General features: G+C 38.4%; 1 protein-coding gene across 7 annotated transcripts in view; it reads right to left on the reverse strand.

The window, feature by feature from the left end:
• LOC149197188 (uncharacterized) overlaps positions 1-22,251 on the reverse strand; it is a 154,958-nt gene that overhangs the window by 42,008 nt on the left and 90,699 nt on the right. For 6 of the 7 annotated variants that reach the window (XM_089405759.1, XM_089405760.1, XM_089405763.1 and 3 more), the window contains 4 exons: positions 17,008-17,169; positions 16,781-16,856; positions 16,636-16,681; positions 16,407-16,489 (listed from right to left, as the gene is read on the reverse strand). In XM_089405759.1, coding sequence (XP_089261885.1) covers positions 16,407-16,489; positions 16,636-16,681; positions 16,781-16,856; positions 17,008-17,169 — 367 coding nt within the window. The remainder of the gene's footprint in view (positions 1-16,406; positions 16,490-16,635; positions 16,682-16,780; positions 16,857-17,007; positions 17,170-22,251) is intronic. The other variant, XR_016254745.1, reaches the window with a different exon arrangement.

The following is a 22,251-nucleotide window of genomic DNA, read 5'->3' on the forward strand; positions in this document are numbered from 1 at the left end:
TCTAGGAGCATTCAAACCCTCGCTCTTTACATTTATTATTTGATATGGGTTTGATTTAACCATTGGTGCCTTTACATACATTTAATAATTTAATTAGAATCTTGAGGGTTTTCCATCCATTTTTGACATTCAAATTTTTGACCTAGACTGTAAACCCCTTGAAGCTACAATTAAATTTGCCTTGAAATTTTAATTCAACTCAAATCTGAAACTAATCTATCTTGGGAATTTTCATATTTCAGGCTTGGAAATTTGTAATTTTACTGTAAAAAAATTTAACAAAATTCCACCCTTTTCTAAGTAAGGCCGAGAAGGCTCTTGAGGTCTGAAATTTATCATTCATTTTATTGTGGTCTCCTCTCTGGTGTATGAAATTGGACTTGTTCCATTGTCACTCCACTAACGTTAGATTTGCCTTTCAGTTCGATATATGTTTTTGATCTAATTTGTTGGTCTTGCTAGGAGCCTTCTTCCACCTCAAACTGTGCACACCTGTAATCTCTTCACTGAAGATTGAGAACAGCTTTTATCATTGGTGTGAACTTTACTGGTATTGCAGAATTTCATCTTAACTTGCGACTGTTGAATTGGCAAATTGCAGGCTTCGTCCCTCTGGCTGACATTTGCACCTTCACTTAGTTTTGATCTCGCATTTATACATCAGTTGATAATTGGGATTGTGGGCTAAATTCAGAATTGCAAGTTTATTGGCAATTGTCTTTCACTCAAATTTACTGCTCACTTAGCATATCATTATCATTAGGCAGTTGTGCTTGCATTCTATTTATATCTCACTTGTTCCTTATTGCTATCTTGTGAGTGAAGAATGCTCTAAATAAATAACACAGCAAAAGGTACTTGGTGTTTGGGTCTTTCATCGATATGTTATTAAAGATTTTGTAAGCCTAGTGTTTTCAAGCATATCCCATTATATTGGTTGCAAGTTGTTTACATTGGAAACTGAATCAGCTTAACCATATTCACTGTCTTAAATTGCTACTTGGTTTTATTTCACTTTGGTATATTTGGTTGACCTAAGTAGTGATTCTCCTTCTTTCGTATACTAACATCTCTTTGTTGCATTGTTATTTTGTAGCATGACATCATTTCTTAGCAAGTATTTTGATTTATCATTGAGTATTGTTGACTAGAGGCACTGGTCTATCATTTCTATCTTACGATTTGCCTTATCAAGCTTAATTGAACCTATCTTAAAATTGTTCATATCATTAATACTAGCCTTAATAACAAATTGCATTGCCCTATATTATCTCCTAAACCATGTTGTTCATGTTACTGTTCAAACTAGCAGGGGACCTAAAGGGCAAATGCTAGACCAAGGGCAACAAATGGAGAATTAGCCCATTGTCACCTTAGCAAAGGTCCCCTTCTATTTACGGACTTTCACCGATGGGAGGAGACCCAGTATATTATGGAGTCATTGATGAAGGATAAATCAATGAGTGGGTATGGAGTGACCCAAATAATCCCCTTCCCAAACGAGTTTGAAAGATGGAACTTGCTTGCTTTTTAAGCAAGGTACAATGTCTTCTAGGAAAAGGAGGGGAGGATTTGAGGGTTAGGTTTATGGGATATGACTTGTGAAGGCATTTCCCAATCCCTAAAATCCTTGTTGAAATTGGTATCCGAAATGGTTCTTGAAAAATTGTCTTTCAAAGGAACGAGACCACAAGAGACCAAGTGGACCCAGTCTAGGTCAAGAGGAAGGAGTTTAGCAACCAATGGTGTCTGTAGCCTAAACAAGGTAGGGGAAAGGATCAAAGAAAGAATATTCACTTAAAGGTGTTGAATTGATCCAATAAGGTACTAGCCTTTGGTGATGTTAGGGCAAAGTTTGATCTCGAAGCTAAGGCTTCGCTTTTCTCACAACTCCATCGTCGGAATGGCCTCAAATTTGGAGGAGGTCTTGAGGAAACACCAGCGCGGGAGGGGCTAGGAGATCAAACTTTTTGGAGGGCTAGTTCATCGGGAAAATGATGCCCTAGGCAACCCAACTTAGCTAGACCCAACAAAAGGTGAAAGAATTTGGTTTAAGGTGACCACCTTTTGGTAGACCAGTGCCTTTAGTCTTGGGAGAATGGAGTCTATGATAAATATGAGTAAAGACCATTGGTTCTTGGTCAAGGAAGCCTCGAAACTATTTTGGTAGTCTTCAAGGTCAAAGAGAAGCAATCTAGCAGCTTTTATACTTCGATGTGTAAAAGGTGATGGTTTATCAAGATCAATTCGTTAATAGAATTACCCCTAAGAGATTTCTTTCATATTACATGGCCCATACATTGAGAGATGTTATAATAGAGACAAAATTCCACAATTTAAAGGAGTAAATGCATGCAGCAATTAGCCCTAAGAATAGCAAAAATCCCAGTCCAATGTATATGACAAAGTAAAACAAGAATAACATTAAAAGCATGTACTTACATGTAATATAATATATCCAACCATCCACAATTTGACAAGAGAGAAAACCAAGATAAGATAGACCAAATCCACACATCAAAATTCATTTATAAAGTTCCAATTCATCCACTAAGAACAAGTGTGAAATTCTCAAGAGAGAAAAGAGATCCAATCCAAAGTGATGATGATAATGAACTCATTTCACTTGTATTTATACACTAATGAGGAGTTCAAATTAGCCTCCTTGGCCTACATAAGCCCCAAAAAATAAAATAATGTTCTAATAATCTAACTTTTGGTGACAAGCCCACCCAACTAGGCTCATAAATGAAAGAATAAGTCTCTCAAGAGGTCAAATAATAATCTATGCATGTCGTAGGGCCCTTTAAGAAGCCTAATGAGGTCCATGGGTGCCATAATGAAGAGTAGGACCATCAAAAGTGATGGACAAGGGGTTGGCCCCTTGTTCTCCAAACAATAAACCTGTGGTGCTCCCAATGGCTGTGGGGGCACAATAATAACATCATGGGTCTCCAAATGAGTCGAGGATGCATGTAGATCATCTATAAGGGCTTTGATGATGGTGTAGGGGATGTCAAATCACCCTACAAGTCCTGCGTCAACTACCAAGTACATGGTACATCTCTGGGGCCGGTTAGGCAAAAGTGAACCAGGTGCATCATCCTCATCCAACGGAAGTATCTCGAGCATCTCTATTCATCCTCGGGGATCCATGGAGTGTTGTCTACTGTTGTGGAGGCCCATGGCTCTCAGCACACACCCTACATGTGCCAATGTAACCATCTAAAGGATTAGGACCCTGTATAGGGATACCAAACCCAAGATGGATACCATCTGCAATCCTGCATAAGATTCAATGCGTCCCCTAGCCTTCCAATACAACGAGTCATTAGGGAAATCAAGTAAATGAGCTTACCAACCATGGACCATAGGTAGGGACTTCATAATGGCTTGCCCTTCCATAATGGGCTTTCGGGATGTGCTAATGTCTCCTAAACTCCAAATGGGGTTAACCAAGTATCTTATTAGGTGTTTTCTACTTCTAAAAGGAGTAATATGTTCAAGGTACACCCTTCAAAAGGTGGTGGCATGTGACAGATAGGTAAATGAAGTATGGGATAAGAAGGGGCAACCCTAAGCCACATTCTAGGGTATAAGGCTATGTTGCCAGGAAACGTGGGTGCGGGGACGGGGACAGGGACGGGAACGGGGACGGCATTTTTGGAAACAGGGTGCGTGGGTTCGTCGGGTAATATAATAATATTAAATTTTAATAATTATATTTTATAAATTATAAATTATAAATTATAAATTTATAATTAATAGTATATATGAAATTTGAATTTGTATATTTTTTAACTTTAAATTTTAAACAAGAAAACTTTAATGATAATCATTTAAACATGCATATTATTAATTAATATTTCATATATATATATATATAATTAATAATATATATGAAATATATTAAAGTTGAAAAAATATAATTAATAATATATATGAAATTTGAATTTGCATATTTTTTCCAAACCCATTGTGATAATGCATAAATGGACCTGCTTACCATTTTCATCTGATGGCAGTCTGGCACATGCCTTCAGAATAATAGTGAAGATCACCTGGTTTGGATTTATGTCAAACCAAAGCATTCTGCCACAAATTGGAAAGCATCCATGCAACAGTTGTGGTCAGCGTATCCTGTTGTCATTGAGTTCCACAAAACCGCATACCATGCAAGCATCCTATCAAATACAGTTTTGTAGGTCAAACTTGTTCCCTAACTCTATATTGCCATATTAACATTGCAGGCATCATTGTTTGTCTGATCACACTGCTATAATGTCCATCCTTTTCCATGCTTCCAATTTCTCTTCCTATGCTTATCTTTCATTTTATTTTTAAATTTTCCAAATCCAACAGAATTCCAGACCTTTTCTCAATTGTTATGTTACCTGTTTGACCCTCAAACACAAGTCCCCAGTATTAGCTACCATAAAAAAGAGTGAAGATATTAACTATTGTTTTATACAGACAAGCATAACATCTATTGCTTGATGCAATTAACTTATTCAATTTAGAGCTGCACCATATTTTCATCCAAAAATGAAACACATGAAATCAGTACAAAGTCAATTATACAGCTTGCTGGCAAGCGTCTTTTGTCAAGCCAACATATGGAATAATACATTACAGCTATAAACTATAATTCTTGTGTGCATCTCTCTATGTCCATTAATGTTTGTTCTCTCTATGTCCATTAATGCTTGTCTATGTGTATGCATCAATTTGTGTGCATACATCTACATCTTATATGTATTTATGTGAGATTTGAATTTCAACACTTCTCATCATGAGCAAAAATAGAACAAGAGTGTCTCTGAAAATGCCTTTACTGCTATTTATAAGTCATTACCTGAAGCTCCAAGGAAAAAAAAAAGGTCTCTAACTGAAGCCCGATCCCTATTTTGCCCAGACAAGCTCTCTGCAATCATATATCCAAGGAGGTCGACAGTCCACTCACATCTTTTGTTCACTTGAATATCTTGATGTAACTTCAACCTAAAAATTTTGAAAATACCCATGCTACTTCAAACTTGTTGTATGGGCTCTTGTCCTTGAGAAATGCCCTAGTGAGATATAGCCTTTGGCATGATACATGAAAACAGTGAACAGTCCTCAAACCTCCACTCCCTTTGTAGAGACACCAACAGAATAATATGGCACTTCCAGCTAACTTATTTTACTTAAGCCTCAATATAAATCCCAAAAAAACAGAGTTGAGGAAATAATGAAGTGGATTAAATCACTCAGGACGGTTTCTTGCATGGTGACCTCATTTATGAACTTGGCAGAATAGTGGCAATTACGACATATGCACTTCTTGCGCTTTTGATGACACTTCAGTGGTCTTTACAACTTGCTGAAAAGCACAAACAAAATATAAGATTCTTCCTCTTGTAAAACAACGCAGATTCCCACCACTCCTATTGCACATCATGTGATGATCACTACCACCTGCTCCTGTTTCTTATCATGCAGCATAAAGAACACATCAGGTACATCCCCTGCTTTCTTCATCAACCCTGTCAGTCACCGCAATTCTGCATAGATCTCCTCTCTCTGTGGGTGTGATCTATCTCCTACAACAAATGTATGCACTTTGTTCTTAACCTCAATCCAACTATATATTATTAATTATATTTTTAATATAGTTTTTTTATGAAGAACCCAAAGAACCCGAAAAACCCAACCCAAAGAACCTGAAGAACCCGAAGAACCCAAGCACCTGAAGAACCCAAGAACCCGTTAAAGGAAAAGAACCCAAATATTAGTTTTTGAAGAACCCGGTTCTTCTCGGTTCGTCTAGGAAGAACCCGTACCCGAATCCGGTACTTGGGTGCGGGAACCCGGGACGGGTTCGAGAATCCCACCCCCAAGTGCGGGTACCCGTGCAACACAGGTATAAGGGTAGTTAATAAAAGGGAAGCCCACACTTGGGTTTATAATGTATAGGGGGGAGCAATCGTGGTAGATGAGGTGCCCCGACCTTGATTGTTCCACCCTTCTTTATATGCATTTTGCCTTTTTATGTTTTTCTTTGATTAACTGCTCGGGGCTCAAGGGGCAAGAGCATGATGCATAAGATATAGCAATGAATACCCCCTATTAAGGTAGGGTGGTTCATTGTCCACCAGGGGTTGGGACAATCATGGGTTCCTATATGAAGAAGGAGGCTCATAGAACCTGTAGGAACCAGGGTGATGGCTATGATGATGGGGTAGATCTCATGTATTAGCTTTTGCCCATGTGCTAAATGTGTTTGTCCTGCTGATCTTTTGCATTTTGTGGTACATTTTTCTGTTGAATGTAGCCAAATATGCTTTTATCTTTCTTTTTAGTTGCATCAACCTCTAGGGCATCATTCCAAGCCTGACCCAAGGTGTGGGCAAGGGGAAGGGGCGAGCTAACCCTATATGAACCCAGTGGGGGAATGTGGACCCAGGTGGGAGAAATGATGGATGGGGTAATAATGAGTGGAAAGAAGGTAATATAAGCGAATTAGGGAGTGGGACCACGCAACCAAATCGGGGTTTCCCATGAAATACCATCCCTAAACCCAAATGGTCAGTAAAAGAGATCCCACGGAACTAAAATGCAAGGTTAATATCCAAAAGGAGTCTAGGGGACAAGGGCACAGACCCAACCCATTCTTTCCACCAAATCCCCCCATTAATCCATGCCTATAAGTGTCCATATAAGTAAACTACAATACTCAACTACCAAATGACAAGGCATACCTTTAGGTTCGGGAGGCCCACCTTCAAACATACAATCATGGCAGATGGGCGAAGGATCACATGGTTGGTTCAAGTGGCAAAGAAATGGCACAATGAGCTAGCTGGTCGTTGCAAGGGGTTGTTGGTTGCCGGCTGAGGACCATCTTGGAGAAAAAAAATCTCCTAAGGATATCACCAACAAAATGGTGGGTAACATCTGGCTCCAACTGGGACATGATCTCTCGAAGAAGTGGGCAAAGCTACTCGAACGAGAGGTCACGAGAACTCTAGCAATCTCTTAGTCACCATAGAACTGTTACCTACACATATAATAGATGAAGAACATGGGACAGCATGCTTTCATGGTGTCTCATGATCGCACATGCTCAATGTTAGGCCATAAAATCAATAGAAAAAAAAATGCAAATTTCAACTTAGATGCATCTAATCTACCATGAGAAATATCATATGATGTTAGTTCTAATGAGAAAATGAGCATGCAATGCATCCTATCCTAACATGCATATAGTAAGGCTAATACTAAGTGTAATCATAAAGCCAGTGCAACCAACATACCATCACATCAATATACTTATGCCTGCTATATGATTCCTCATGTAGCAACTCCCAAATCGAATGTGGACATAGTCACATGGCGAATGAAGCAAGTGGGAGGCAAGAAAATATGATCTCCATCTAAGGTAAAGTGAAGTCCTAGGAGAAAGAGAATAGGTCAATCTAAAGGTCTCGGGCTCCCCTTCTAGGTACACAATGGTGGAATGAATGATCACTCTCAAGAACTCCTTATCACAATCATTGTCTATGATATTATGCTTTGTAGATGCCACAAGGTTGTGATGAGAGGGGAACGTAGTGTTAGAGAAAGAAGGGGTGCAACAAATGGATTTTTCAAGGTGACAGTCACTTTGGAGAGGGGAGGTCACGGAGTAATCAAAACTCTGAGGGTGTGTCCGAAGAGGTCAAGTATAATCAATGAGGGGCTCTTCCTCGACACTATACTCAGGCTCATGGTTACTTGAGAACATATGACAAGGGGTGAGGGGATCACTTGATGAATGTTCAAGATGATGAACAATAGGAAAGGGCAAAGAGGAAGGTGAAGTCTCAGCGGGACCCTTTTCCCAAAAATCCAATTCTAGTGGCTCAAGTGATTTGAATATACTCCCAGAATCATAAGGAAGGTAGGTATGAGCAAAGGCCTTATCAATGCAATCATTGTTGGTACCAAAGATAGGGTCTTCCCAAAAAGGAAAATCAATCATCCCAATTTGCTCCTTTTCATGCAAGGGAAAATGATAATTCTCCTTCCCCAAGGTATCGATGGATATGTCCTCATAAATAATACCCCAGAGAAAGGGAGGACCGCTCTCAACCTCATCCTTCTTGTCAGTGTCATAAACGGGAGCACAGTCAAATTGAGGACCAACAACTTCCCATTTCTCCTTTTCAATATGGAAATAATCTTCAATGTCATCCTTTAAGGGGCTAATGGGACCACCTTCCTCAAAGTTCTCAAAAGGAGAATCATCGGGAGTACTATCCTTGAGAAAGTTAAGGTTAGTCTCAACTTCACTTTCCATAGACTCATTTTTCTCAATACACATGTTCTCAAAGTCATTTGGTTCGTCATGTGGACCTGACGAAGATTGATCATCACCTAGATTACCAAAGCTTTCACCAAACCCCCTTTCCAAGGTCTTGTCACATGTAACGAGAGGAGGGTTCTCTTCAGACATTAAAGGGGAACCTGAGGCGTCTTCCACACCTTTACCAAGACTCTTTCAAGATTATTCCTTTCATCATGTAGCTTTGCCTCAGAGGGGTATCTACGAGCTATCCATTCTTCATGAGGGGTGCCACCCCATCTTTCTAAGAAGACATCTTCAAAATATTCATATTCAGTGGCAATCTCATGGGGGAGGCTATCATACCAATCTTTAGCTTGGCCTACAAATGATAAGGCCAACAATCTCATGATTGTGTCCTCATTTTCAATCCCTGTCAAGGCTAAAGCCCAAGAGAATTCGTCAAGATGGACATTGGGATCTTGATTAGGACTTCCTTTGAATTTAGGCATCCAACCTCTCATCCATTTCTTGATGTCAGGGTGCTCTAGAGCTTCTTCAGGACTAAGGTCATCATAGGGAGAAGGAGGGAGCTCGAAATGGTCCATTTCTTAGGATTTTTACACATTAGATTTGAAAATGGAGTCGTCAGGGTGAATGTAGGTGTCTTGATAGATGCTTGTTTCACCCTACAAGCATTAACTTTGAAATCAAACGAAGAACCAAGGCTTCGTTCTTCCAATGGAGTCGCCAATAATAATATGTCAATATGTCATATGGGGAACAAAACACACATTTCGTGTCCCCGTGTCCCCAACAATGACGCCAAAATGTTACCGCTCAAACTAGCAAGCGACCTAAAGGGGATCCCTAAAGGGAAAATGCTAGACCAAGGGCAACAAATGGAGACTTCGCCCACTGTCACCTCATCTAAGATTCCCTTCTATTTACAGAGTTTCACTGATGGGAGGAGACCTGTATATTATGGATTCACCGATGAAGGATAAATCAATGAATCGATATGGAGTGACCTAAATAATCCCCTTTTGTTGAGAAATCTAGGGCATGAATAGTTGAAAGATTTCTCTGCTTGATAATAGCTTGTGATACACTTTTACTTCTTAGCTTATAGTCTTTTCTTCGTTATGTTATTATTGTGTTCTTTTCATCAAGACAATTACCAATATGCACAAAAAAAGACAAGTGACACAATATGTAGGCTTGTCAACCAGGGCCAAAACCTCTCACCTCTTGAAAGGAAAACTCGATCAAAATTCTTCTTCTAGATCTTCAATTGATGAGTACCAAGACCGTGACAAAAACCCTTAACTCTAGTATCCTCCCAAGAACCTTGTCACTAACCTTGATGCTCTGCCTCTTCCCTTTCTCGACTTTCTTCTTGATCTCGAACTGCTCTCCTCGGCTCCTAGAGAAACTCGGTCTCTATACTTCACACTGCTTCTTCTCAGTTTCTCCTAGAGAAACTCGGTCTCTATGATCCCACTGGCTTCTTCTAGAGAATCTCGGTCTCTACAACTCTATCTCAATTACCCAAAACAAGTATCCCAGAAGAATCCTTCCTTCGTTGGCCTAGAAGAAACCTTTTTTTTGTTGCCCCAAAAGAAGCTCTTCTTCGTTGATCCCAAAACAAACCTTCTTCGCTATGCCCAGAAGAATCCTCCTTCGCTTGCCCATAAGGAACTTCCTTCACTTGCCCAAAAGAAACTCTCCTTATCACTTCTTCGCATTTCTCTTTGTAGCCCTTCTTCTTCGCACTTGTTCACCAAATGCATGTCGAATTGCTTGCCTCTAAGTGAGGCCGAGTGTGGCTATATATACAATTCTTCTCAAGTCCTTTAGGCCGACATGACCTCAAGAGTTAGGCCGACTTCTTCTAGCGTGTTCTTCCATCGTTGTAGGTCGACTTGAAGAGGATAAGTGACAAGGTCTTGGAGGATACTTTTCATAGACAAGTTTGACTCTATAAAAAGTGTAACATCACTTCATTCCTCATGTGGAGAACATGGAACAACTAGCTGCTTGAAGAACTCCTTCCTTCCTCGATGTCATAAATTTCTTTTGTCATGGAGTCTTCATATTTTGGGTCTTCTTCATAGGGCAGAGACCATCCATCACTTTCATCCATGAGTTAGTCATGTCCTTATTTCCTTTATCAGAAAGTGATCTATTGGTTTTCCATCTAGCTTTTTCATGTCATGCTACTTTCTCCATGCCATATTTTTAGAAGGATCTTACATCCTTCTATATGGTCTTCCTGGAAGTCATCCACAGATCTTCCCTTTAGCAAACCTACATAAGCCCAACCAGATATTAGTTCAAAAATAAGAAATGAACACTTAAATCAGAATTACCTTTGTGATGGTCTTTCATCATGACATCTTCCTGTAGGCATCAACATCCTGCATGCAGATTGACACATCTCTTAAAGATATTCATTGTCAAGGGTCTCCATCTTTTTCTGACTCCTATCAGAGTCTTCATATCTTTCTGGGAGATATTCTAGTCAACTCTTCTTGGTCTCGGATGTTGAATGCCTTCTACCTTTGTTGCATATTTTGATCATGCTTCTCAAGGTAGAACTAACAATCCATGTTACCTGCAACAATACGACATGACATTATAATATTAAATACAAGCATACATACCTCATTTACCTTTAGGTCATCTTGGCTTCTTTCAGCAACTTCCTTGATTGAAAAGATCTTCAACCCCTTGATCTGCTTTATCTCTTATGTCATCATACCATCATCCCATGGACTCCACAAGTTGGAGTTCCTTATGAAACACTTGCTTCCTCTCTAGATCGGTCAACCCTTCGATGTGGATTCCATCAGAGAATCTTGAGGACCTTGTATGTCCCTATTCGGCCGATGTTTCCTTTTTGATGTATGATGAGCATTGTCCTAGATGACTTCTTCCTTTCCTTAAGTTTGCAATGAGGTTCCCAAGAGCTATATCCTTCATATTTGATTGCCATGGATTTTGTTCTAGACATCCTTCATGTTTCCTATGGTGATGTCATGAGCTCTTGTTTTTAATGCTTCCATGATGTCACGATGCATCTTTATTATTTATTATAGCCATATCCTATAACATAAGATTTATAAGCTATGTCAAGACCTTTTGTGAGGGAGATTATCTCAGAAGAGATCTCTTACTTCCTCTTTTCTTTGACTTCTTCTCTTCAGCTTCCTCCACTTCTTCAGTGATATGGGCTTCTTCTCTTTCTTTTGATATTGTCCCTTTAGGACAATCTTTCTTGTAATGTTCATAATTTTTATATCCATAGCATTGAATCTCAGCTATGCTCTTCTTTCTTTTCTGAGGACCAAATTTTCCAAATTTCCCTTTCCTTCCTGCAAATGTTTCAGTCCTTTAACTTTCAACACTTTTGCCCTCAACTTGTCTTCTTCTATCTTGCATAAAAACCACAAGTTGTCGAATGAGGTAAGTTTCTTATCCCGGTGGACATTTGTTACCTAGTTTATTAGTTAGTGCATTTAGAACAATGATGGTTATCTTCTTATCATCTCTCCCAAATCTCGCAATTGACATCTTATGAAGATATCCCTTCATTATTGTTGAAGAATCTAGGGCAATAAGGTATAGTAGGATTCTTCGTTAGTTGATAACAATTTGTGGAGTCTTTTTACTTTTTTTCTTGTTAGCTTAATCTTCTTCTTCTTATTATTAATGCATGTGTGTGTACTTCATCCAACTGCTACCAAAACATAAGAACAAGAACACAAGATGTTGGCTCTCTACTAGGGCCAAAACCTCTCCTCTTGAGAGGAAAACCCTTTGGTAAGTTTTCTCTTATTGAAGCTTCTTTCTTGATCAATGCCAAACCCTAGACCCTTGACTAGAAGAACCTCCAAGCACAAGTCAAGTCCTTCCTTTCCTTTGCACTATGTTTCCCCGACACTTTGTCTACCTCCTTCAGGCACTTTGTTCCCCAGCTCTCTGTTTCAAAACGTCTGCAGTTGTTTGGCTTCGAGAGTAAAGAAGCGTTAGGGTTGACAGAGTTGGCAGGGAATGGCAGGGCAGAAAATATAAAGCATAAACGCACAATGAGGAAGAAGACCACACAATTAGTGGTTGAGAAACACATGGAGAAGGCCACACATCATGGCTCTGATACCATGTTAAACACACACATGGAATAGAAGGAATATGAAAGAAAAGCATGAGATACCTTTATTATTCACAAGATATACATTTATAATACATTGGCGTGACTCTTGGATTCATCTTCCAAGGTCTCTTGGACTCCCTTTGACTATCCCTTAGCGGATTAGGTGTCCAACAATCTAGAATAACTTTGGCTTCATCAGATAGATGTAATCCACACATAACGGTGGTAGACTCTTGGTCAACAGGTCGATGCCCTAATCAAATACCACAGTTAACGAAAATCTCAAGTAAATTTTGCCCAAACAACTTCGAAACTGTATTGGGCCTAAGCCTACCTACTGTGATAGATCTAAGGCTGCTACAGCCCTCAGCCACCTTTCTGTCTACCAAGTCAGAGCTTCAAGAATTCACTTCAGCCTCTCTTCTGCCTGCCTTCAACCTTAATTTGAGCCACAGGAAGATTCGGCTATAGGAATAATATCTTTGCAAGTTTGTTCAGAGGTATTTCACCACAACGTGAGCTCAGATGGCCCAGAACTTCAATGGCCCCAGCTTCAGGGGGGTCTCTCCCATCCATAGATTACAGATTTCCAACCAGCAAAACTAAATAACATAACTTTGATTTGAAGCCACAAACTCACAAAACCAATTCACAAAACTTCTAGATTCAACCATAGACTTACCAGATTAAGTCACAAAATTTGGGATTCAAGCCACAGATCCACGAATTTGAGTCACAAAATTCTGAATTCAAGCCTTAGATCCACGAGATCAAGCCACAAGGCTCTGTTTTCTCTAACCGACAGATCCTGATCTTGCACAAAATTTCATGAGGATGCCACAGGTAGTTCCGATCTCCTTCTTTGCTGATCTGCCAATGTTAGACTTCAATCCAAGACTTGTCTCCTTCCTTCTTGTACCATCAGAAATAAAATAGAGAAAAAGATTTATCAACTAGGGTGGAATCTTTCACCACCGAAATTGATAGGAGGGAAGGGGTCTTAAAACCCTCAGAGCCTCAGGCTCAAAGAAAACAGAGATAAATGATCCAATCCAATGATGATCCAAATGAATTCAACCCTCTTGTACTTATAGATTTCCTAGAGAGGCTATCTCCTCAATCGATTGAGTAAAATTCACTCGAAACCCCAACTTTGGGTTTCTTTTCCCAATTGCCCCAAAACTTGCCTGACATTGGGTATTTTGTGGTTTTCCCCTTTATTGAGGACTATAGCCTATGGGGATCGATAGGTTACTTCGTCCCTTGGGCCACTTAATCCCTCGGGCACATTACATGGGCTCAGTGAATTGGAGGGATTAATGCATTATTTGTAAAATTATCAGTAATTTGAAGGCATTAGTAATCTAAGATTCAGTTCCACTCAAGACAATGTGGCCACCTTGGAAGGGAGTCTCTAGATTTATCTATTGGCAATTTAAGGGGACCCTACGATTTAGCATCCCAATCAATATAGACATGCCAATTTTTAGAGAGTCAAATTGGTAAAAGTACAGCTCAGAAAGAGTTCTTTTCAGAAGGACTTGTATAATAAAAACAATCAGAGATGGCACACATGGAGGACTATTAACCACATTCAAAAACCTTATGGTTCTGACAACAATGGTTTAGAGGATATATTGTATAATTCCACAAAAGTTGTTTATATAAGATGCAGTTGCTTAGGGAAGGCCCTGTATGGAAGGATTAGAGATAGATAAATGGTACGCCTATTATATATATGAGACAAGGGATCTTTATGAGTTGGTTAGGAAATCCTCTAATCGAGGCACCAAATTAATAAACGGTGGATACATGGAGATTAGGTGGAGTGATGGCTAAGGTTTCAGTACATTTGGAAGGCTAATGCCTCCTTTAAATATAAAGTTTCTAGGTGGTTACTGCCTCATCAAGGATTGGCTGCCAACTTGTCAAGAGTAGGCTGCACAAATCTGGCATTACTAATTCAATGTGTGCATTATGGTAAAGATGAGACAGTTCAAAATGATTTTTGGAAATGTCAACCTGCCAAAGTTTCTTTGGCTTGGTTTCATGTTGAGTTTCATTCCCTTTTTGTAACTCCACTTGTTAAAATTTGGGTACCAAAGGACAAGTGGTTCCCTAAGGCTTTGATCTTTGGCCTAGGGGAAAGTGTCCAAATTAATTTGTACTTTTCTCCTAAAGTGACTTTATAAGTGGTAAAGTCAATTTAATTTAAAAGTGACTTTATAAGTGGTAAACTTACATTCTAATTTAAAATTGACTTTATAAGTGGTAAAGTTACATTCTAATTTAAAGGTGACTTTATTAAAGTCAATAAAGAATTAGAAAGTGAAAAAGCGACTATGGAAATAAAAGGCTAAGTGGGTCTTTATTTAAGTGGGTGAGTTAAAAAATAGAAAGTGAGAATTAAATGCACATTTATTCTCATCCCTAACTCTAAATGAATCCGACCATTAGATCTTAGGGTAACCCAAAAAGTCATTTAGAGATTAAAAGGAGAAGAGAAAAGGAAAAAATCAATTCATTCTTTCATGAGCATTTGAGAGAAAGAGAAGAGAGAGCAAGGAGAAAATTTCTAAGCAGTGAGAAAGTGAAGGAGAGTAGCAAGAAGATATTTCAGCAAATCTGGGTAGCAGCATTTATTGGCATGCATCCCAAGGCAAAACCGTACAGTAGGAGTAAGGCACAAAAATCGAGGAAGAGGAACAACAGCAAGAGCACGAATTTCAAGGCATATTTGGGCACGATTTTTTAGGCAATCATACTGTTGAAATCCGTACAAGTTCTGAGCACGTTTTTCGAGGTAGTTCGTGCATCTTTTAATGTTGTTTTATTGCTGGAAAATTTCTGTTTTGGCTATTTGCTGATTGGCACGATTTTCGAGGTGGAGCTCAAGCACGGAAATTGAGATAAATTGTAATTTGTGGTTGCTGAAATTTTTATTGTGTATTTCAGTTTCTCTGTAAAAGCATTTTCAGAAATAAAGAAGAGCTCTCAAATTGGTTTTTCCCAAGAGTTGTAGGGGGTTTTTCTAGGGTCACATTGACCAAAAATAACTGTGTTATTTTCTGTGTGTGGTTGTCATAATTTTGCTGTGTTTTATTTCTACAATTTCAGCGGTTATGAAATATCTAAATTTGTGTTTTCAGAAAATATTGTCATTTCTAGATTTTAGAATTTTTATCATGCTTGGATTTAAAACTAAATGCATGGAGTGATAAGGAAAACTGATAACCAGAGTGGAGGTTGAAATTTCTTCACTACTCTCATGGAAGGGGCTTCTTTTGGGAAACACTTGGACAGTCAGGTTCAGCTGCAAATACCTTTGTCTCTTAGTTTGGTTGGTTGCAATTGGCTTTTTGTCGAAGCATTGTTGTAAAGTTATATTCAATAAGGTTCCTCATTGCTTACTCTTAGGGATTTCAAAAGCTTTAAACAAAGGTTGGCTCTATTCCTTCAGGTTCACCTCCAGACATTTTCTTGTGATGTTGAGTCCCTCCCTATGAGAACTCAGCTCATATGCCAGCATTTTTAGCTTTTGAAGAACCAAGCTCTTCTTGGCAGTTATGTGGTTTGCATGCTGTAAACATCTTGGACTCCGATGAACTTATATGTTCTCTGAAGTTATATATTAAGCATTTTCAAAAAAACTAATTTTTAGGCAATAAAATGGCCTCACTCCTTGCTGTTTTCATTTGGGCCTACCAAAAAATTATGGAAACATAAGGAATTTTATAGGAATTGAGAGTACTTAGAAAATGGTTTTCAACTTTAAACTGCTCTAAGATTTTAAATCAATACCTACCAAAAAATTATGGAAACATAAGGAATTTTATAGAAATTGGGACTACTTTGAAAATGGTTTTCAACTTTGAACTGCTCTAAGATTTTAAAACAAAGCCTATAACTTTTCTGAGAAATCACTCAAAAGTTTTAAATACTCACCCACCGTTCCATCCAGCAAAAGTCACTGTTCCTTTTTCTGAAGCAAGGATTGCTGTACCATGTTCTGCAGCCACATCAACGCCCTGCAAGATATGTATATGCCATTTTTTAAAATAAACTATATACAGATTTAAAAACTTTTGTAGCCCAAAAACATTGCACACTGTAGCATATTTGGTCAATAGCTTAGCATATTTGGTCATTGGTCAATAACTTCTCCCGATTGTACCTCATGGAAAGCACCCCATCTCCACCCAAAAGAACTGCTAACATATCTGCAAAATAACCATAAGCATGTAACAAACCAACCAAGCATCAAAGAATTTGAAGTGCATTTTTTGATACGCCAAAGTGCACTTTTTCAACATGCTCACCCATCTCTGAGTGGGGCACCAAAGTGCATCGACTGGTTCCGCTGCTGAAAACCTTTCTTAACATGCTTCCATTTTCCTGTAAGACATGCAATTTTGTATAAATAAGTCTCACAATTAAAATTGCAAGTTACAGTGGTACATTCCATACCAAAAAACTAAAAGAAATCTATATTTCAGCACAAATACTGAGATGCTCACAGAGATGGAACTTGTTGCTCATATCCGACCTTCATGTTTGGAATCACTTGATACAGTTTGGGCTTTTACTGGGGATTCAGGCCCTCCAATGCCCAAGCTAGAACCTTTTAAAAGAAATTGCCGGGAGAAAAGGAATCTATTGGTCCTTCTGCGACCTTGTCTCAACTCCAGTGGTTCCTTCTTCACTGGCACTGATCAGTGAAAATAAAAGTTCAGGAAAAATGTAAATTAAAAAAAAAGAATCAGCTAATATCTAGAATATAAATATAGACTACACCAGAAAATAAGCATATATTCTAGTTTGGCATGTTACTATCATTACTCAAATTGCAAAAGATCAGTGATACAATGACTTTCTAAAATGTAAACGCAAACAGATATGCAGTTGCAAAACCAACTTAAAGTTGAGAAAAATGGATTTGACTTGCACAAAGTACTATTCATTTCAAACTGGATGACAGCACATACAAATGTATTTCAGTTAGACAATGCAACTCAAACAAACTACCCAACCAAAAATATCACCCATAAGTAATTAGGGTATAGAGTATTACAACTTCCATCGATTATTTGCATACATTTTCTTCATTTTTCTTCTTTTACTAGAGGAAGCAGCAATTAGGCAGGTTTTGTATTCACGTAGCATGGGATCGATTCCGACTGCTACAACTATACCTTTAGGTGCCCCTCCCGCGGGGACGCAATAATCAAGGGGATTTGAATCTTGAATCTCATAGTTTACATAATACTCCATATCACGGTGATCGCCAATCCAGGGGCCTACTTATTTGCAATCTTGCATATTTGTTATGAATAAAATATATTAAATATAAATAATTGTAATAGTGATTAGTTAATTAGTAATTAGGTTCAAGAGGCATGTCTAAATGGGGCATGCCTTTCCATGAAGAGGCACATGCCTAGTATATAAGCAGGACCCTCATTCTCATTTGTATCATCATTTTTACTCATACATTTTAATACATATTCTTGTATCTCAATGGAGATCTTTATATTCCAAGTCTTCTGGAGTATTTAGACTGAAGAACGAACTTTGTTCGCTTCATTTGGTATTGGAGTTGTTCGATCCTCTGGCCGCTCCGCTGCTACATAGAACTTCGTTCTCCAATCCAATTCCTTGGCCATAAAAATCGTCAACCTTGTTGTCGTCGTGACTAAAGCATTTGCTACAGCAAGCTTGGAGTTTCTTCATCACTGATTTTGTCAGAGGCCTTGGCCATTTAAAAAAAAAAAGTCAAAAGGAAAAAACTTTATATAAAAAATAAAAATATATATATACATATATATATTAATATTAGAAAAAAAAACCACAAAAAAAAATTATTTAAAAAAAAAAAATATATATATATATATAGAGAGAGAGAGAGAGGAGAAGAAAATAAGTCCAGATTTAAAATTATATATATATATATATAAAAGAGAAAAAAAAAGTCCAGATTTAAAATTTAAAAAAAAAATAGAATTATAAAACAAAAAAACAAAAAACAAAAAAAAATTACATAAAACAAAAGAAAAAATCAAAAGGAATAAAAATAAAATCAAAACGACTTAGACTTACCTAGCCAACAACCAAATCCGCTTTCGTTGCCCGCAATATCAAGTTGTCGCATCTATCTACCCAACTGTCGTGTATCTCCCTTGACCAAGGAAGATCTCCTCGTCCCTTTGCTATACTTCTAGGCCTAAGAAGTAATGCATTAGTCCCAAATCCTTCATGTCAAACTCTACTACCAAGTTCCTCTTGCAGTCCTCTATGAGCCCTGAAGACCCAATCAGAGGGAGTTAATCCACATACAACACTAAGAAGAGTGGCTCACCCTCTACCATCAAATAGTAAAGGTTGGGATCTGTGTCACTCTTGACAAATCCCATTTTCTGCAAGTAGTTGTCAATCCAACCATACCACGCCTTGGGAGCCTGTTTGACCCCGTATAGAGCTCTCTTCAGTCTGCACACATGTGTGCCCCTATCATGTGTCTCTAAGCCCTCTGGTTGTTCAATGTATTTTTCCTCCTCTATCATCCCATTGAAGAATGTTGTCTTGATGTCCATGTAGTGAATCTGCCATCCCATCTATGAGCTAGAGATATAACTGACCGAATTGTGAAATTTCCTTAAATTGCAACAACTGGAGTTTATTCTTCTAACTGATTAGCAATTTATTTGTTTTATGGCAAATAACGAATAAATCACACTGCAATTCTTCACAATAAAAATACATCGTAGAAGTAAAATCAAGAACTGAGAAATAGATACACACACATAAAAATCTACACAATTATTTTCGACTAAAAGTCCCCAGAAAAACCTCGAATGGAAAACGGATGTAGCAGATGAGGGTTTATTCTATTATTATGCAGCAAATTTTGAGAGTACAATAATTTGGATGCACAACTGGCAATCCTCCGGCAAATATACTAGCAAAATTATTTGGAGAAGATTTTCTCCCTCTGCAATCAACTCAGCCTTTTCTGGTCTGCTCGAACCCCACACTGGCAAACTCGCACACTCTACCTGGAATTCGCATTGCTAGCTTTGGGCAATATGCACAGCCCCGGATCTGCCTCCAACTTGATCTTCTAGCCTCCCTCTTCCTCTCAAAACTGCCTCCCGGACTCAAACCTAGCCTCCGACAACTCGTACCACTGGACTGGCTAACTCGCATTCCCTATACGGTTCTCTCTGCAGAAGAATTCACCCTCCCTTTTCCTAACTCTCCAGCACTAGAAAACTGCTCATAAATTCTTCGAAATCCTGCTTTTTTACTTTCTGCTGCTCCCTCTCTCCAAAGCTCTCCCTCTGGCCCGAACTACGCCCTCACTGAAGTTGTTAATTAGTTAGCTCGATTTTCCAAGATGGTTGATGCTCTCACCACTATATCTCTCCCCATCCCTTCAAGATGCTCCTATAATCTCTCATTGAAATTTCAACGACCAAGATTAAATCTCTATCAACGGCTAAGATCAATTAGATTTCATCAATAGAAGTCCCTACAACAATATCGAACATCCTTAATTAATTAACTAACTTTTCTCAATTAGACTGTAATTAAGGTGTTTCGGAGCCATATCTCGTGAACCATTTCTAGGTATTAGAAATCCTATGTTCCTTAGCCTCTTAGCACCATTTGTGGCTAGAACACTTGCCTGATGCTACCACAATAATAAAAAAAACTAGCAAAGAACACTCTAGATTGGTTTTCCTTGTCACACCATTTCATTTGATAGGTGGCACGATTTATGGGTCCTCTTGGTTGAAGAGATATTCATGTTTGCAGTTTGATGCCCCAAATGGATGGGTGTATCACCAGTTCTCGCCCCACAGATTCATGGCCTTAATATTTCATTGTTGCCTCTAGAAGAAGGTCAAATTGGTAATTTAAAATTGACCTAAGTCCATTGTCCAAGACAGCATTGAAAGAGAGCAACACGAAATACAAAATTAAGTTTTAAAGAAGCCAAATCCTATTGCTCCAAGTCAACCCTAATTGATTCAAGTTGCTCCAATGAAAAGACATGTCTCTTAAAAGAGAAAATTTTTATATTTGGTTTAGGTCAGCCCTAAAAATTAGGCTCCCTCCAAACTATATATATAGCCCAATCATGGAGCCTCAAAAGGTCATCTAGTGGCATCTAATTTTAAGCATCAAAGTGTTGAAAAGTGTAACTAGGTTCAGTCTTCATAATGACATGTAATTGTGATTTCTGTAAATGATGTGAAGAAGAAAAATAAAATTATTACTGTAATGCTTGCTTCATGGGTTTCATGAGCAAGAGATTTTATTTTTAGATGGCTCCCATTGAAAGCCTATAGGATTTGTCATTAAAGTCAAAAAGAGTCAATGTCATGTATGAAGAACCCCTTCTTGGGCATATTACAAATGTATATGAGTCTATAGAATTGTCATGAAGTCCTCCAAAGACAAGGACAAGTTCTCCTCTTCAAGTCGGCCTTGAGATGAAGTAGAAAACTCATGTCGGCTCACCTAAATAAAGACAACGATTCATAATATCATTTCGGCTAATTACATGGACGGACTACTATAAATAGGTAGCTCGACCTATTCCACGATAAACAAGTTCGGATCTCTCTGCAATTCAGATGTCCATGACAGGGATAAGTTTGGTGTAATTATAGTGAGTTATTTTCGACGCAATTACAGTAAGCAAGGTTCGATATCATCACAGGAAGGAGGTATCTCTATTTCGGTGTTATTACAGTACAAAAAACACAGTTTGGGGGCCATATTAGTGTAGTGACAATTCGTTGATATCACAGTCATGGTGAATATCTCAATATGCTCAGTGAGAAGATAATTCTAGTGAAATCAGAGTTCGTTTATGATGTTAATATGTTTCGGTAACATCTCAGTTATAAAGGCTCGGTGCACCACAATAGCAATCAGTGTTATCAAGGACTTGGTGCCATCACAGAACTAAGGCCTCGGTAATATGACAGCGAAGAGGTCTCACAATAAAGGAGATCTCGATGTCAAGGCAGTAGTAAGATCTCGATGGTGATAATGTCTCAATGCTAAGAAGGTCGAAGTGGAAGAGGAGTCAAGAAGAAGGTTGATTGTCAAGAGCACTTGTGTCTTGGTATTGGAGTGGCAAATAGGTCAAGGGTCTTGATCTTGGTATTCGCCAATTGAAATCTCTATAAGAAGAATTTGTGCGAGTTTTCCTCTCAAAGAGTGAGAGGTTTTGACCTTGGTTGATAGCCTACATTCTATGTCTCTTCTCTATTTATGTTCATGCATTGGTAACTGTTTGAAGAAGAAGAACATTAATAATTTAAGTAAAGAAGATCGTAATCTAAAGAAGTAAAAAGCACTCACAAGCAGTTACTAATTGAAGAGAAATCACCTAACTACCGATGCCCTAGATTTCTCAACATGGTTTCAGGGCTAAGCTAACTAAGTCAAGGAAAGGCATTTAATCAAGAGACACTCAAGGATCAATTTTCAAGGAAGGCATCAAAGCAAAGATCATCGTGAAGTCAAGTTCTACAAAGGAAGCATCATAACCCTAGATCGAAGAAGAAGTCTACACAAGCAAAAGTCTTGGTATCCTCTAAACATCAAGACCACAAAGACCCTCATCAAGTTGAAGAGATCTACTAATCAAGGTAGATTGAAGTCAATACATCCAAAAGAAGCACTTCAAGGACAAAGATCACATCATCATCTTGAAGAAAGTCAAAACCCTGGCTCGATCTAAGAAGCATTCCTGGGATCCACTCTCAATCAATTT

This window comes from Pinus tabuliformis, chromosome 2_2, assembly GCF_031772625.1.
Source record: "Pinus tabuliformis cultivar Carrire ecotype Pingquan chromosome 2_2, CPIR1, whole genome shotgun sequence".
Classification (NCBI taxonomy): Eukaryota; Viridiplantae; Streptophyta; class Pinopsida; order Pinales; family Pinaceae; genus Pinus; species Pinus tabuliformis.